The 17976-nt window shown below is 42.5% G+C and overlaps 1 protein-coding gene across 3 annotated transcripts in view; it reads left to right on the forward strand.

Annotated features, from left to right (window-relative positions):
- The window catches only part of sytl5 (synaptotagmin-like 5), a 39263-nt gene extending 21533 nt beyond the window's left edge, over nt 1-17730 (forward strand). Inside the window, exons 2-18 of one of the 3 annotated variants that reach the window (XM_058081484.2) lie at nt 3486-3719; nt 3799-4017; nt 4807-4919; nt 5005-5107; nt 5900-6040; nt 6924-7035; nt 7122-7242; nt 7630-7730; nt 8272-8367; nt 8964-9029; nt 10705-10883; nt 11993-12095; nt 12174-12335; nt 12404-12512; nt 14686-14824; nt 14913-15121; nt 15231-17730. In XM_058081484.2, the coding sequence (XP_057937467.2) occupies nt 3604-3719; nt 3799-4017; nt 4807-4919; nt 5005-5107; nt 5900-6040; nt 6924-7035; nt 7122-7242; nt 7630-7730; nt 8272-8367; nt 8964-9029; nt 10705-10883; nt 11993-12095; nt 12174-12335; nt 12404-12512; nt 14686-14824; nt 14913-15121; nt 15231-15373 (2232 nt within the window). In that variant the 5' untranslated portion in view covers nt 3486-3603 and the 3' untranslated portion in view covers nt 15374-17730. Of the gene's footprint in view, nt 1-613; nt 3720-3798; nt 4018-4806; nt 4920-5004; nt 5108-5899; nt 6041-6923; nt 7036-7121; nt 7243-7629; nt 7731-8271; nt 8368-8963; nt 9030-10704; nt 10884-11992; nt 12096-12173; nt 12336-12403; nt 12513-14665; nt 14825-14912; nt 15122-15230 lie in introns of those variants that run through there. The other 2 variants (XM_078795115.1, XM_078795116.1) reach the window with 2 other exon arrangements.
- Nucleotides 17731-17976: the final 246 nt, after the last annotated feature.

The raw sequence follows: 17976 nt of genomic DNA on the forward strand, positions 1-17976 counted from the left end.
AGCCTGTTGTGACTGCCAACTCCGTCTTCTTACAAAAACACTGCCAACTCCGCCTTATTGTGTAAGACCGCCAACTCCGTCATATTACAAAGGACCGCCAACTCCGTCTTTTACAAAAGAAAACCCGTCAAAAGGGCTACTTCCGCTTGCACAATACTGCCAAGTCCGCCCTATTGCAAAAGACTGCCAAGTCCGTCGTAACACAAAAGACTGCCGAGTTCGTCTCATTGCGTAAAACTGCCAACCCCGTCTTCCTACAGAAGACTGCCGAGTCCGTCTTATCACAGAAGACTGCCGAGTCCGTCTCATTGCTTGCCAGTGACTAGTATACACAAGGCTTTTAGCACCGGGTGAAAACCTTATTGACCTGCGGGACGCACTCAGTTTCAGGGGTCAAGAACCCTTTGCGGGCTGCATGCGGCCCCCAGGTCTCAGTTTGCCCACCCCTGCTTTAACACAAAGGGACGACACTCTTTCACTCACACTCTGATCAAAAGTGTCTTACTGTTTGTTGTCTTCTCTTCCGTCGGTATCCCGTCAACCTTCAGCTTCCAGTTGTTGAGCTGAGAAGTTGTTGTCTGCCGTGGCCACGGCCTTTCTGTCTTGTCTGCTCCCCAACTGGACTCCTCAGGTGTCTTGGGATCCGGCTCGAAGGACCAAGTAAATGTCAGGTTCAAACTCCTGTGACACTTGTAAAAACACTTAATTACAGAAGAGACAGACAACAATATTCAAAGTTTCTCGCAGCGAGGAGAGTGAAACCACATACCCAGTGACATGCCGCTCCACTCTGAGTATGCCATTCATGCTCCTCTCTTTTTATTTTCTTTAGGAGGTCCCTAATACATGGTCGTGCAACTCTAAGGGGAGGGCAAGCAAGCAGTTGCACAAGCTGTACTTGTTGTCTGTGTGTGTGTGTGTGTATGTGAGAATAATTACTTTTTGTGCATGTGTTCTTATCTTGGCACATTTTGCATGATGAAACTTCTTCAAGGTTGCTGCTGGCATTCCCAGGCACCTGCAAGATTAGTGGTGTTGGGAGTAGCTGGTCAACGTCTGGGAATGCTGCTTCAAAACACTCAAGACTATTGTCTATTGTCCAAGCAAACGGATATAAGGGTGATAACTTAACACTATAATAATTTAATTTACATTTTATTCTAACAAACAGTCAATTTGATGGAAGGCTAAAATCATCACACAGCAACTTAACACTTGTGATGGGAAAATGTATATTTCACAGGTATAACATGTAAGGTTACACATTGTGTGAATTACTTTACGGCCTGTTGTAGAGCTTCAACATTTGCATCCAAGCACATCCTGCTGTCCCTTCAAGGATCGTGGGCTCAGCAGGAGGCTATCTGTAACCTGGGGTTAGGACCGTGTCGGAGGAGGTCCTTCTTTGATCACAGCTCTACCTTCACGGGACAGGGGACATCAGGAGGTCCCACCAAATGGTTGACCCTAGGAGGTTATCTCGCATGGGTGTGACAAACCGTGCCAGAACGTTGGGTGTGTAGGCTAACCCCCATACATGAGGGCGGCATGAGGGGAGTGAGAAGAAGTCTCCTTTCTATTGTAATGTAATTCATTTGCATGCTATAGAGTATAAAAGTTCCCGCCAAAAGAACACTCTTGGCCAGTCACCTACAGACCGCCATGCATACTGTGTGTTGTCTGACCCCTTTGTTTTGCAAAGGTAATAAAAACTGCCAGAGTTATGTATTTATTTCAGGCATTCTCTATCCTACTTCAAAAAGGTACCTCAAAAGGTAGAAATATACAAGTACCAATATTACTTCCCATCAGAGCACTTCACTGGCCAATGGGACCTATTAGGCTGATTTTTGGCCCTTTGTATTGAGTTGTGGAGTCCTGTAGAGTGACTAAGCACGATTTCTAGATCTTCCAGAATCTGCACCTATTCCAGTTGTATTTCCTTGGATTTCCAAAACGGTCTGCTTTTATTTATTCCGCCTCCAGGCATGCTCACTCCACTGTGATTGGTCCCACTCAGCTTGAACAGCTACGCCCATATAAGGAAGGCTCACTGTGAGCCAGTGTTATAAAAAGCTCTCTGCCACTGATCATTCAGAGCCATCCTAAACTTGCTAGCTGCGCAAACCTCATTATCTGAAACTTTCGTATTATTTAAGACGACGATACAACATTCTAGCGACATTTATAGGTCAGAGAGGTGGAAAAAGCATAATACAACCCCTTTAACAATGTTTCACATGGAACATACAAATGCTTACGGTACATAGAAATTCACTGGGAAGAACAAACGAAAGGGTTTTAAAGCTCTGGCTTCTCCTTGGTACGATGATGCGCCCCAGGCAGTTTGTACAGAATTGCTTTAGTACAACAATCACTAATACAGAGTACAGTAATCCCTCATACGTTGCTGTTAGTTGGTCCTGCAGACCCGTAGATGTGTGTAAAATGTGTAGCGTTTCCCCCTACCGGCAGCACATTTAACATTCCCCTCACATGCCTTCTGATTGTCTGCCGCCACTGCCGTTGTGCACACCTGCGCTCTTTAATTAGCAGACCCGCTGTGCTGTCTGCATGCAAGCATGGCCTCCCCCCTGCGCAAAATTACTTACAAAGCACTGCGACGCAACCTCTTCAGCATTAAGCAACAAAGGGGCCATTATAGACTGCTGGCGGAGGAAAACCTTGCAAAGGTGAGTCACACTTTCCTCTGAACTACAACTAGAACCTTCATTATTACATCCAGACTAATAAGTGGATTTAACTCTGTCTCGTCTCTGTTTGCAAAGTTGCTCCGTTTGTGTTTACTCAGGACACCACGCCAACTGCAGCACAAACGCCTGTGAGGTGCACTCATCATAACTGATACATGAGGAAAATAAGAGTGAATAAGAGTCAAGGGAAGGCCCGAAAAGACAAGATAAAGAATAAAAGTAATCTTGTTATTTTACCAGCAAGAAGAATTTAATTCACATTTTTTCCTATGGGAAAACTTGATTTGGTTAACATACGTTTTGGTTAGAGTCGGGCCTGCCGAAGGAGTTAATGACGCTAACCAAGGTTTCACTGTAGTGCTGTATAATTATAATACATTCAAGAATAACTTAGCAAGTATGAGTGGCCTGTAAAGGCCATAGATAAAGTTCCATTTCCTAGCATGCATTTCCACCCTTCTTTCTTAAAGGACAAGCAAATCTCCCCAGTGATCACACTGAGCAGCTGCGGCTCCTCTGCTCCAAATGCTGCAATCATTCATAATGGAGCTAAGAGGCTTCCTAATGCGTGTAAAGGAAAGAGGATTTTCCTGCTAAAAGGGCGGAAATGAAGGAGGAACGACGGACTGGAGTGAATTAAATAGCAAGGTTTCTTATGAAATCCAGTCAGTTAATGCTGAGAGATCTGGGATCTTGGGATTTTATGTCAAAGCCACTGTGGTTCTTGAAATGTTCAACACATTCTATTGATTTCTCTGGGTTTCTCTGCAGAAGACTAGACAACTATGTAAGTCAGAATGGTGGCGTTGGAAATAAAGGAGATTGGCGGTTACACCCATGCTCTGCTCAGCTGATTCCACCTCCTGTGCCGAGAAGAACCGAGGGAGCGATGGAGGTCACCGACGACCTGAACCTCTCATTCCTGCTGGAGCACGAGCGAGACACAATCTTGAAGGTGCTGCAGAAAGATGAGAAGCTAAGGAAACGAGAGGAGAAGAGGATACGGTGAGCGTTCTGCAGGCTTCATCTCCCTCCCCCCCTCTGTCTCGTCACATCTCACATTCTCATGTTGGCGTCTCAACAGGAAGCTTAAGAACGAGCTGCTGGAGATCAAACGCAAAGGTTCCCGTGGCACGCCACAAGAGTCCGGGGAGCGTCAGTGCGGACGCTGTGTCAAAACGCTGGGCCTGATCTTCGATCGCGGCGAGCTCTGCGACGAGTGCCAGATGCGGGTGTGCAACGAGTGCCGCGTCACCACAACTAAGCGGTACCAGTGGAGGTGTAACGTGTGTGCTAAGATCTCGTAAGTACCACGCCTGCTGGGGCCCAAATTAGCGTGTGTGTGTGAGGGCCTCAGATGCTTATCCTCACGAGGGGTCACGGGGGTGCTGGAGCCTATCCCAGCTGTCTTCGGGCGAGAGGCGGGGTCCAACCTGGACTGGTGGCCAGCCAATCACAGGGCACATATAGACAAACAACCATTCCCACCCACATTCATACCTATGGACAATTTGCCGTGGCACAATTAACCTTGCATGTTTTTGGAATGGGGGAGAAAACCGGAGTACCCAGAGAAAACCCACGCATGCACGGGGAGAACAAGCAGAAGTGACCGAGGGTAGAATTGAATTCCGGTCTCCTAGCTTTGAGGCCTGCGTGCTAACCACTTGTCCCAAATACTAAATATGTTATTTTTTACATTTTTATGCTAATTTATTACCACAAATTTCAACCTTTGACAATTAATAATGTGATAAAAAAAAATGTGATAAAATTTAATGAATGAAATGAAATGCATTTTTATCCACGGGGTACATCTTAAACACCCATTTTCAATTATTAAATACAGTTCCTTACATTGTGCTGTAATTTCTTTGACATTTTTTACCAATAAGGTTTTTAAAAAGCCCCCCCGCCCACCCAAAAAAACTACACCACAGTAACCAATCTTAAACTGCACCTTTGATTTTAGTAAGATGAGCTCTGGTGAGATTTGTTAAAGAAGATTTGACCTTGTCATACATGGAATTCCCTAACACTGCTGCTTCAGTGGGTGTTGTATTCTAGAGGTGTGTTGACATTGTGTCCTCAGAGAGCTGAAGGTGGTGACCGGAGAGTGGTTCCTGGAGGAGCGGTCCAAGCGCTTTGAGCACAAACTGTTGAGCAGTGACGTGGTTAAGCAAACAATCCTCAGCAGCCCGACCGGTGACTTGTCACTCACGCACCGCCTCTACTTCATGCAGGATACATTTTTAACAAGCACGTCCTCCCTGTCTTTGAAACTCCAAAGCCGCAGAGGACAGCTTGTCTCCCCATCCTGAGTTGGGGAGGTCCGACACTCCGAAATCCAGCAGGAGCTCCAAACATCCTGTGGATGGACAGAGAAGAAGAGGGTATGATGGAGCTTATTTTCAATGAATACTCTCACTGGCCACATTAGGGACACAATTCACTGAGATCCAATGCAAGAAAGGCTCAGTGGGACATCAACACATACTCTATAGTTCTGGTCCACTCCAGTCCTGGGGGTGGCGGTAATGCGCCTCATTGCCTCATCGCCACATCGCCATGGAAATCAGTCATGTCGTTTTGGCGTAATCCTGCTAGGTCGGGTGGGGGGGACTCTTTGACTCGTGGGCCACATTGGGTGATAAAATGTTGCAGAGGGGCGTCCATATATGGGTGGTCATCAAAGAGGGCGACATACACCAAACCGAAAACACACCACATCCACAGCAAATGATCGCATCACGTAAACGGTTACTCCTATGTGGGTGATGAATAACAGCTAAGCGGCAAACACAACACGTGACTTCAACTGTTATTTAAGTGCCGCAAGGGATGTTGGGTAGTCCAACAATATTGGATACATCCCTCCTTGTTTTCTTCCTTCAACATATTTTGCAATCAAGCAAAAAATGCGACACTGCAAACTGTTGGGAGAGAGAGTACCACAAGCTACCCAGCATGCCTTGCGGCAGAACTAGACAGGTGTCATTTGTCTGCAGTAGGTACGTTAAGTTGTGCCTCACATTTGTTGACATATTTTACCCAAGCTACAGATTGCATCTGATTATTTCCTAAGCGTGCTACAATAGCGCTACAAGCAAAGTTGCCAGATAAAGCTTCCTTGTTAAACGTTCAGAAAAAGGACAAGTCTGAATGTATTTGTGTGTTTATCGCAGGAGGATGAAAATGGACAAACTCGGCACCCAACCCCTCAGGTCAGAGAACAGAGTCGACGGCCATAGCGTCAAGTCTGCCTCAGACGGAGACGCCCACAGCGTGCGAAGCGTTCGCTCCGCTCCGAATCAGCATACAAATAGGTATGCCTTTTTTTGTATGCTACTGCTACTGCTACTACCACTGCTAGTTTTTTTTCTTTTTTGAGATATTTTACACCCCCTAAATTTGGCACCTGGGTGACCCATCCCCCTGAGCCCCCAATGGGGTCCTGTACCAGCTGTTTTTGTATAGTGTTTTTTGTTGTTGTTGCTCATTTTAAAATTCATTTTGTGCTTTCCAAAATTTTCCTCCCAGGTTAACCCAGCCCCCTACAACATTTTTTCTACTACTTCTACAACTTGAACTCCTTTTGTACTACCCCCGACCCAAAAAAACAAACAAACAAATAACACTTTAGCTTTGGCTGTCTACCAGCATGCAATTTTTATTATTAAAAATGTTTTAATTAAAAATCCTACTATTTCTACTACTAGTATGTCCTTTTTAGTATTTTCCCCCAAAATTCTGCACCTCCAATAGTACATACATATAATATCAGTTGATCCACCCTCTCATTCAGTCCTAATTGTTTAAAAAACATTTTTTTTAATACTATTTCTATACTACTACTAATAATAATACTCATAATGTATTGCATTCATGTAGTGTCACAAGGCATCCAAAGCGCTTTACAGTGACATGAACCCATTATTAATTCACTTCTTAGTCACACACACTGGTGGTGGTACTCTACGGCCGTATCCACAGCTGCCATAGGGTGGTCTGGTGCCTTTTCGCCCACCACCAAACATTCATACGTTCATAAGACTATAATTCCTACTTTTGCTTTCGTTTATTTTTCCTTCTTTCTGAAAAGTTCTCACCCAGTGTCACCCCCCCGATATTGTACACAATGCTTGTTGCTTACATGAAATGATGCGTCCCACGTCCCATCAATCTCCTTCCTGTGTGCTTGTCGCTCAGCGGAAGCATGGCGGCTTTCGATTCCTACGGGATGTCGACACCGCTCAACAACAACCAGCGTTGCCAAACTCCCGACAAATCTTCCACTTGCAGCAGCAACCGGCGGGTCAAGGTCAGCCAACGCACGCACGGTAACCACACACGCCGCCGCTTCATTCCACGCAACAAACGCTGTTTTTCTGTTGTGCCGGCATGCAGCCTGACGGAGCAGAGAGCGTTTACAGCTTTCACTCCAGTAGCAGCGCGTCTGAGAGGAAAACTGCAGGGAAGAACAACGGCGCTCCTACCATTACCGTGTCGAGGGCTTCAGTGTCCTCAGGTTGGTGTTGCTGTGTGCCCACGCTGTCTGACATCATGTACAATCAGACCACAATATACATATAACAAACACATCGTTAAATGTGGCTCCACGGTGAGCATTATTATCTTGAGGTCGTTTATGTCCCCTCAAGTGGCAGCTGCCGACAGTGAGCTCACTATAAAAGAGGTAGTAAAGGCATCCGTCTGTGCACATCCACTGATGTCCCTATTGCTTATATGGCGCCTATTATGTCACAGCTCCTCTCGCGGAGCTGCTGAACATCTTTATCTTTTTAACCAAAACCATCCAAAGGTATCGTGCCTACATTGTGTATCATGTTATAAGAGCTAGTATGTCCCAATACATTCATCCTTAGTCCTCCCTTTTCCTCCCTGCACCAATCAGATCACAGCCGCTCACAAATGGACCTGTCGGTGGCAGGTTCCGAAGCCAGCGACGACGCCTTCAGTCTCAGAAGCCGCTCTGTCCCGGGTCTCAATGAGACAGTAAGTGGCTCACAAATACCGTAGTTCTACCCTTACACACTACAAACACACTTCACTTTTGTGAACACATTGATTTCATCCTGAGATTATTATCATTTTTAATTGTTTTGTCTGAACCAAGATGTTTATACATCTTTGATATTTTTATTTTCAGTTTCATTTTCATTGTTATTTTTAAGGTCAGGGTTAGGGTTAACCCTAACCCTATTTTTGCACAAAAATAAGGATTACTACTGAGTAAGTCTTACTTAGGCAGTGTTAAAATGCAATAATACAATACATGTGTGTGGCGAGTGTTGACATTCTCTAGGCAAATGAGGCCCCAATACTCGGTCTGCCCCGAGGGCAGTAGATTCCCGGCCACTCGCCTGCTGTAACTTCATCCATCCACATAGTGATTTAGTACAATGTGTTCAATGTGTACAATGTGTTCCGCCTTGTTTTTTTAAAGTTGATGCGCCCACACAGAGCAGCTGTGGTCAGCCCTCCCCGGGGGCCTTACATCTCCCTTCTCGTTCAGTACGATTGCTATCGTCCTCAGGAGTTCTCTGACCAGGATGCGGAAGAAGACATTGACGCCCTGATGTCGGCTCACAGCCAGATGGCCGGCCTCCGCCTCAACAACGCCGTGTCGATGGTAATGGCGCTACCTCGGGTGAACTGGCACACAAGCTGTGTGAATGACAGAGACAGTGAATGCAGAGTAAACATGCATGCATGCTAGCTGGGTGTGTGTCTGCTGAGGGGGTGTGTGTGTGTTGACTGTGTAAACATGTAGCAAGCTTTATGGCGTCTTGCGTTCTCCTGCTGCTGGTTTGCTCTCTGGAGGATTAACGCTACATTGTTGTTTTATTATACTTAAGTGAATTAACAACTGTATTCTCATAAATTCATAATATTTTAAGAGATGCTGTGGACCTTAGTCCCCCGATGACTAGGGAAGTGGAATTTCCTCAAAGTCATCATGCAATGATACAGGAAGTGTCTTTCAGCGTGATGATGTGTTACTCCATACAGATTTCATGGCCAATTCCTGATGAGCTGTCGTCTCTGTCACTAGGTCTGATAATCGCCATGGTAACCCAGCGTAATGTTGTTTCTGGCTGTATTACGGCGGAGATCTGTGCCGATGCTGGTCTTGTGCTCCATTTCCGTCTCTTCCGCAAACATCAACAAGCCTCAGTTCTTTTTTTTCTCTCTTTTTCTACTCCCTTCCCCTTTTCCTCCTCAAAGCCTTCCACTCCTGCCTCAGAGAGGAGGTGGGGCTTCCTCAATGTCCCAGACTCGGACGCTGAGACAGTAAGTGGTATAATAGAGTCACATCGCATCCTAATGCAAACAGTATATTCATTCAATACACAGTTAAATGTTTCAGGTCGTCAAACAAATGTAAATATTAGTCAATGACAACACAACTGAACACAAAATGCAGTTTTTAAATGAAACTAAGTAAGTGTAGCGCGGGGTTATTTTAGGGCTATCTGACTAAATGCAGGAGAATAGTTCTTGAGGGTCTGAACTGGTGTGAATGAAACACAGAACCACAGGTGCTTTTCAGTTAGATCATATATTGTAATGGGGGGGGGTAAGGTGAACAAGATGACTAAAGGCAAATTTTCACAAACAGAGGATCACAGCAATCTTTGTCAAGTAGCTGGGTATAACAGTTTGATGAGTCTCTGGGGTAACGGTGGATTGAGGAACTCCACTCTGGAGGAATGGTCCTCGATCCTTTAGTCCACTATCCACAGAGCCAAAAGGAAAGACAGTCTTACCCGTTCGCTGCCACTTCTGAAGGGCTTCCTTGCTTGGTGCCGAACCACAGCTGTTTATAAAAACCTGACCTGTACCGGCCAGAAACAGTCATCAACATGTCAGTCAAAATTTACAAAATTTACCGGTAAACATTCCAAACAATTACATTTTCAATTCAAGATGCCCATAGTCAATTTACACTTCATAATTTCAGTAACAGTTCAACTCATCATGTGGCATTCATCACACTTTACTGGATTGCAATATGTTTAGCAGTTTGAGACATATATACATACAAATGTAGCGGCCGCAGACGTGGCCGGTGAGAGGGAAGCTCAATGCAAAGTTGCCTTCTTTAGGTTGATTTCAAAAAGGGTTGTGAGCATGCCGCTTGTTGTGTTTTTAGTGTTTCCTAGCAGCAACGACCGCGAATCAGGAGGGGACCTCACGTCAGCTGACCAAGTCACATGACTGCTCCTCATTAGTGTCGTGGCATGACATGGGTTACATAAGGGAGAAAAATAATCCAAACCTACATGCCACACTCATCTTTGGAGGCTTTTCCAGCATCTTAATATTCTTTTTGTTCAGCAGTGCTTTTGGTCTTGGCCATTTTTGCGCAGTATCTTCCTCATGGTGGAGTCATGAACACCTTGACCTTAACTGAGGCAAGTGAGGCCTGCAGGTCTTTGGATGTTGTTGTGGGGTTTTTTTGTGACCTCTTGGATGAGCCGTCGCTGCCTTCTTGGGGTCATTTTTGGTTGGCTTTTTTGTTTTGGTTGGTTTTTACCCTTTGTGAATAATGGCTCTCACTGTGGTTTGCTGGAGCCCCAAAGCTTTAGAAATGGCTTCATAACCTTTTCCAGACTGATAGATCTCAATTCATCTCACTTAAGTCCGTTTTAACAGGTGGGGCAATGACTTTTTCACACATGTTTGGATTATTTTTCTCCCTTAATGACCTTTGACTTTTACTTTGAAGCTTTAACACGTAATGCTAAATAAGTGTTATGGTCAGAATACATTTGTTGTGCGCCATTAATGACTATTATGAGAGGTAGAGGCCAACTTGTCATTAGGTAACGACCAGGATATCAACACCTTCACGCCCTACCCCCCATTATCCTCATCTCTGCCCCTTTTGAACCATCATTTCCTCCATGGTATGTATTGAGGATATCTACAGAGCTATCAATTATCCATTGTCTCCGCCCACCAGAGCAGCATCGGCAGCATGATGAGCATGTACAGCGAGACAGGTGACTATGGCAATGCCCGGGTGAGCGGCGAGATCCTGTTGAACATCAGCTACAGCTACAAGACAGGCGCTCTCAACGTGATGGTCAAAGAGTGCCACAATCTGGCAACGGGGGACGAGAGGAGGCAACGCACAGACGCGTGAGACACACACCCCATCGCCATCACCTAAGTGTAAAGTTAACCAATCACCGCTATATGCACATGTAAAAACTCTGTTCATAAAAAAAGGTAAGCTAAAACAATCCAACACACAAGCTTCACTTTGCTAACAAGTGACAACGTGTAAAGTGATGTAAGGCTATTACCAAAAAAATTACATTATTCATTCATTCATTTTCGACCGCTTTTTCCTCACGAGGGTCGCGGGGGGTGCTGGAGCCTATCCCATTATTTTTTCTCATAATATTACATGTTTATTCTTGTAAAATAGCTACTTTTTTGTTATTGTAATATAACTTTTTGTCTTAATATTTTGTTTTGTTTTTCCTCTTCTCGTAATATGATGACTGTATTCCCATAACTTGAGCCGCATTTTCCCCAAAATTACAGTTTTGTTTTGTTGTTTGATCATAATAACATGACTATAATGTAGTATTTCTGCATGACTAACGTGACATTATTGTCCATATAATTTCACCAGCTTATGCTCAAAATGTTGCAACTTTTTATGGCTTTTTTGTCTTAAGATTTTCACTTTGCTGATTTCAACTTTCTTCTCGGAATTCTGAATTTTTCAAACATGACAACATTGTTTGTTGTTTTGTTTATTACAACAAAAAGATCCATCTCTTGTTAATATTTCTACATCATGCTGCTAAAATGATGTCATGTTTCTTTGTACTATGACTAATGACAGTGATAATGATAATGATAGTAATATTTGTAATGTTTGATGTCTGTTACGCTTTCAGAACACATTGATTTCATCCTGTGATTATTATCATTATTATTATCAAACAAGATGTATTTATACATCTTTGATGTATAAATGCTGCCTCGTTTATTATTCTGATCTCACAAAATGTATTTTCACTCATCTACACCATTTTTATTTTTATTTTTATTTTTATTTTTATTTTTATTTTTATTTTTATTTTTATTTTTATTTTTATTTTTATTTTTATTTTTATTTTAGATGATACAATGATGATTTAGATTATTTATATTTATTTTAAAATGATATTTTTCTTTGCAATATGACTAATGATAGTGATAATGATAATAATAGTTGTAATGTTTGATGTCAGTTACGTGAAGACGTACCTGCTCCCGGACATGTCGCGACACAGCAAGAGGAAGACCAGCATCAAGGCCAACAGCATCAATCCTGTCTTTAATGAGAACTTGAGGGTGTGTGTTGAAGTAATCAAGGCTGTTTTTACCTTCATCCGGTTTTAATGTGTGTGTGTGTGTGTTCTCCCTCTGTAGTATGTAATCAGCCACTCCCAGCTGGAGACACGCACCTTGCAAGTGTCGGTGTGGCACCACGACCGATTCGGCCACAACAACTTCCTGGGAGAAGTGGAGCTGACCTTTGACTCCTGGGAGTTTGATTCCCAAATAGACGAGTGGTTCGTTCTGCAGCCCAAGGTAGCCAAGCCGCTTCCTCTGTAGTGTGCAGACGGACAACTGACGAGACAATGTGTGTGTTTGTTTAGTTGGAGAGCAGCATCGACGCCACCATGCAGTACAAAGGAGAGCTGACTGTCGTGCTGAAGTACATTCCTGCTGAGAAGAACCTCATGCTCCCGCTGGACCAAGTACAAGGTACTCAGCATAGTTACACGACCACCGTACACTTTTTGGGACAAGGAACCATAGTTTGCCTCACTATAAGACAGTAGTACCCAGCCAAACGGTGAAGAATGGTAAGAACAATATAACATCTTACAAAGAATACTAAACTCATCACACAGCAACTTAACACTCAAAAGGTGGCCAACATATATACAATACGAGTACCAATATAATATATATTTCAAATAAAAAACTACTAAAATGGATGCAATGATAGATGGCTGTAGAGGTGCTGCAATGTTGTCTCTGTCCACCAGAGAAGCCCAGAGGGAGGCTGACATCATTGTAGCACCCGCATAGGCACCAATGAAATTGAAATGAGGATTGAAAGTTGCTGTGTGGTGATTTTAGTGTGTTTTTTGGGGGGTAAGATGACACGAAGATTCAGACTCTGCCCTCATGCGATTTCCAAGCTTGTTGTGAGTTCACTGATAGCTTGTGATAGCACCATAAATTAGTTGCACCGCTGTTTAAGTTTAAGAAAAAAGTAGCAGTTCATACACCGGAAATTACGGTAATAATTATGGCGTGTTCATTGCCACAATCAACACTGCTGGGCTCAAAAAATTATCTTCCAGACAATTTCAATAGGTAATGCTAGTGGATGCGTGTGATCTGGAAGAAGCCGCTCCCGCCATAAAACAGTAAATTAGCAAATTCATGGATAATAAAGCAAATATTTTTGCATTAAATGAATGAATGAATGAACAAATCATACTGGTGTGTTAACCAATCCTAACCCTGACCCCTAACCCTAAACCCTAACCGTAACCCTTAACCCCTAGCCCCTAGCCCCTAGCCCCTCGCCCCTCGCCCCTAGCCCCTAAACCAGAGATAGGGAACCTATGGCTCGGGAGCCAGGTAGGGCTCTTTTGATGACTGTATCTGGCTCTCAAGCATTTCTTACCACAATAAAAATTTATTTTTGCTAACATTTTGAAGTAAACCATCACAGAAATGACTGTTGCATTTTAATTCGTCCATCTATATTCTGCTGCAATACGGCCAACCATATCTATCTTTCCTGATGATATTTTCCAGGTCAAACACCAAAACTTGATTATTACTGGGTAATGCTGTAGTCTACCTCGGTCATTGAGATGTCAAAAAAACATGTAAATGTAAACTTTCCTCCTTTAGTCAAATAGCTAAAGCTGCAGAACCAAGCCTTCTGACGAAGATGGCCAAAAGAATGAAATACGTCTACGGAGTACGGTGCAAAACTATGCAGCAGCAGAAGTTGTATTAATGGCAACAAGTATTTGATTTATTATTGGACACTGCGCTGCTCACAAAAGTGTGCTGGCCACACCCCTTTGGCGTGGAGTAGTGTGCCTGGTCTACGTAATTAGAGCCCATTATATCTAAAACTGTTGGTCTTACATAAAAATGCACACATTTTATTGCATTCAATGTTTAAAAAAATGTATATGGCTCTCACAGATACACATTTTAAAATATCTGGCCTTCATGGCTCTCTTCGCCAAAAAGGTTCCCGACCCCTGCCCTAAACCCTAAGCCCTAACCCTAACCCCCTAAACCCTAACCCTTGACCCTTTTTAACCCTAGCCATTTGAATGTTTCTTCAAATGGAGTGGTGAAGGACAGCGCAAGAAGCCAAAAGAAACCCCCAAAATACCACTTCCACACGGGATGGGAGGATACGTTTTTGTCACACTGCTGTCATAGATAAATAGATCAATACATAACTATGAAACAGGACAACCAGCACATGTTCCAGGAACCAGATTCAAACATCGCAAAGCCAAGAATGTGTCGAACAGTGGTACCTCGGTTAACATCCGCCCCGGTTAACATCCAACATTTTGGCTAAAATTTTGCCTTGTCTTGCGTTCTCCTATTTGTTTAGCATCCAAAATACTATCTGTTTTATTGGACAAAGACAAGACAAGACCAAGACAAAATGTTGCGAGACTTGCACGTGATCACGCAATGCATTGTGGGCCGCCGATTTAGAGCAACAGCGTGTGTTTATGTCAGACTTGTAGAGAAATCATAACAACCACATGGGACCAGGAATTAATTGTTTTTGTTCATTTTCCTGCCCAGGGGAAAAACAACATTTAAGATGGGTGTGTTTGTTTTCTATCCACTCTACTGAGTGTGGGTGTGTTTCTCCCAGTGAAGAAAGGCTTCCTGAAGGGGAAGAAGAAGAGCACCTTCACACCACCTAAAGGGGGCATGGTCGAGCTGCTAGTCAAAGGGGCCAAAAATGTAACTGCTGTCAAGTCTGGAGGAACATCCGATCCTTTTGTCAAAGGGTGAGCGAGTGAGAGAGTGAGAGAGTGAGTGAGACGGTCATCGGGACGTCTAAGTATCCTAAAATGGAGCCGTACATTGTGGGTCCAGATACCTTCTCCCTGACAGCAACAAGTCCACCAAGCACAAGACATCGGTGGAGCGTCGCACGGTCAACCCTCAGTGGAACCACACCTTCACCTACTGTGGCCTGCAGCCGGGAGACCTCAACAACGTCTGTCTGGAGCTGACCGTGTGGGACAAGGAGGCCCTAGCCAGTAACGTCTTCCTGGGAGGAGTCAGGCTAGGAGCTGGCACAGGTATGAACGACCTCACCCAAAGTGGAGCCGTCAAACCCAAACAACTTGCGTTTGTCCGTGCTGCTTCCTGGTTCATGAATGGAACATATTGGTCATGCCTCCCATCCAGGCACAAGTTACGGGAACGAGGTGGACTGGATGGACTCCTACGGAGAGGAACAGCGTCTGTGGCAGCGCATGATAGAAAACCCAGAGGTTCCCCAGGAGTGCACGCTGATGCTGAGGTCCACTATGAGGAAGATCTCCTCATGAGCCGAGAGATCATCTGTTCACCTTCTCCAACCAGTCATGCCTTTATAAACATCTCTGATTACTGCCAACATGTCCCACTCCCACGAAGCACAGTTGGTGTGCCTGAATCATAGGAGCACGTAGCTAACTTTTGTATAATCTAGAACCAGGATTGATGGCTTATTGGCCTTCCGTCCTTCCCTGCTCTAGCTCATTTTTGCTGAGAAGCACATACTGGCCCTACCAGTGTCTAATTGATCATAGCATTAGCTTGCTAGCTCACGCCAGCCACAATTGTTCAATTCCCATTCCCAAAAGCAACAAACTCATATCAAACTCTTACGAAGGAGTATGAGGGCCACATTGCAAAAAAAGTTGCAATATTATCACAATGGAGTCATAACTTTACAAGAAAAAGGTAAATCATATTATGAGCATAAAGTCGTAAAATTACAAGAAAAAAGTTGCAATATTATGACAATAATGTACATTTATTAGAAAAAAAGTCTTAATATTACGAGACTAAAGTTGTAATTTTATGAGGAAAAAAAGTTGTAATATTATGATAATATAGTTGTCAATTTATGATAAAAATATCATATTTTTACAGGAATAAAGTAATATTATGACAATAACGCTGTAAATTTATGAGAAAAAAGTCTTAATACTACGAGACTAAAGTTGTAATTTTATGAGGAAAAAAGTTGTAATGTTATGATAATACAGTTGTAAATTTCTGATAAAATATCATATTTTTACGGCAATAAAGTCTTAATATTATGACAATAACATTGGGAGACAAAAAAATCTTTGTATTACGAGACTAAAGTTGTAATTTTATGAGGAAAAAAAGTTGTAATATTATGACAATACAGTTACAAGTTTATGATAAAAATGTAATATTTTTATGGGAATAAAGTCTTACTATCACGACAATAACATTGTAAATTCATTGTAAAGTCTTACTATCACAAGAATGAAGTCGTACATTTATGTGGAAAAAAGTCTTAAAATTACGAAAATAAAGTCGCACATTTATGAGAAAAAAAAGTTGTAATATTAGAAGAACAAAGTTGTCAATTTGCAAGGAAAAAGTTGTAATATTATGATAATACAGTTGTCAATTTATGATAAAAATGTCATAATTTTACGGGAGTAAAGTCTTAATATCACGACAATAACGTTCTAAATTTATAAGAGAAAAAAGTCTTACTATCACGAGAATGAAGTTTTGAAATTTATGAGAAAAAAAGTTTGGACAAAACAAATTTTGTCCAATTGCAAGGAAAAAGTTGTAATATTACAAGAATAAAATCATAAATGTAATATTAAATTAATATAAAATTGTAATAATTTGTACTATACAAGAAAAAAATGTCATAATATGATGAGAGCAAAGTCATAACGTTACAAGAATAGTCATACATTTACGAGAAATAAGGCGTAACATTACGAGAACAAACTTGCAAATTTACGAGAAAGAAAGTCGTAAATTTAGGAGAAAAACAGTCATAATATTATGGGAATAAAGACGTAAAAGTCATAATATCTCATACGTGTCAGAGAGAAAATAGAGCATAGCTCTTCAGGAAGGAAGGAAACATTCCTTTTCCTTCAGGAAAGCTTTTTTTCATCAGTTGAAGCCATTTATCTTGTAAATTTATGATTTTATTCTTGAAATCTGCTCATTTCTTTTTCAATGTGGCCCTGCTACGTGCTCCGCAGGAAAATGAAATAAAGGAACCCATTATACCAATGTTGTGAAATGAATCAGCTCATGGGTTTTGTTGTTGTGAGCATGTTAGCATGCTAACATTAGCATTTAGCCCCAAGCACCACCGTGCCTACACGCACAACCTCAGCCGCTAGCTAGCATGATTTGTCGTCTCATCTCTATGAATTGCTAAAAATTTCTTTAGTATTTCTTTAGTCATGCATTTGCTTCCCACGCCTGCAGCTTGCCTCGGGAATGTAAGAAAAAGCGGATTGAATCCAGCTTCAATGTGAACATAGTTTAACACTGTATCAGTGTGCTAACAGTGAGTTAGCAGCATTGCGCTGGAGGACACCAGAACAAGTCGAGCACTGATAATGACCTCATGATTTCACCATTTCATCCAGAAAAATGTGTCTGTAGTTACAACACAATGAATGCCAACAGCGTGCGTGTGAGTGTTAATCAACGCACTGATAATAATAATAATAATAATAATCAGATGTGGTTTTAGATGACAAGCTTGTGCAATACCTGAATACTGACTTTTGATGTACAGCATGTGTTTACCTCTGTGTTCGCTCTCCTCCTCTCCAACCTATTTTATCTCATGCAGAAGTATTTTCTAATAAAAACATTTACACCTATATGTTGGGTTTTCTTTGCCGTTGAAAATACACTTTAGCACAAGGCTGTTCAACGACTTCAAAGATGTTTTACATGACTGGAGTGCTGTGTTTTTGAAGGCTGTCCACTACAATCAAAGATCTTCTAAATAACAAGAGCACCCTGCTGTTTTTAAGGACATTCTGCAAAAATAGTCATCTGTATGACAGGAGTACACCAGTCAAAGATCATCTATCTAGTAGAAGTGCTTGCTTTTTTAAGGAACGTTAGTCTACTTATAACA

Source organism: Doryrhamphus excisus, linkage group LG12 (genome assembly GCF_037039965.1).
Source record: "Doryrhamphus excisus strain RoL-2023G ecotype Guam linkage group LG12, RoL_Dexc_Guam_v1.1, whole genome shotgun sequence".
Taxonomy (NCBI): Eukaryota; Metazoa; Chordata; class Actinopteri; order Syngnathiformes; family Syngnathidae; genus Doryrhamphus; species Doryrhamphus excisus.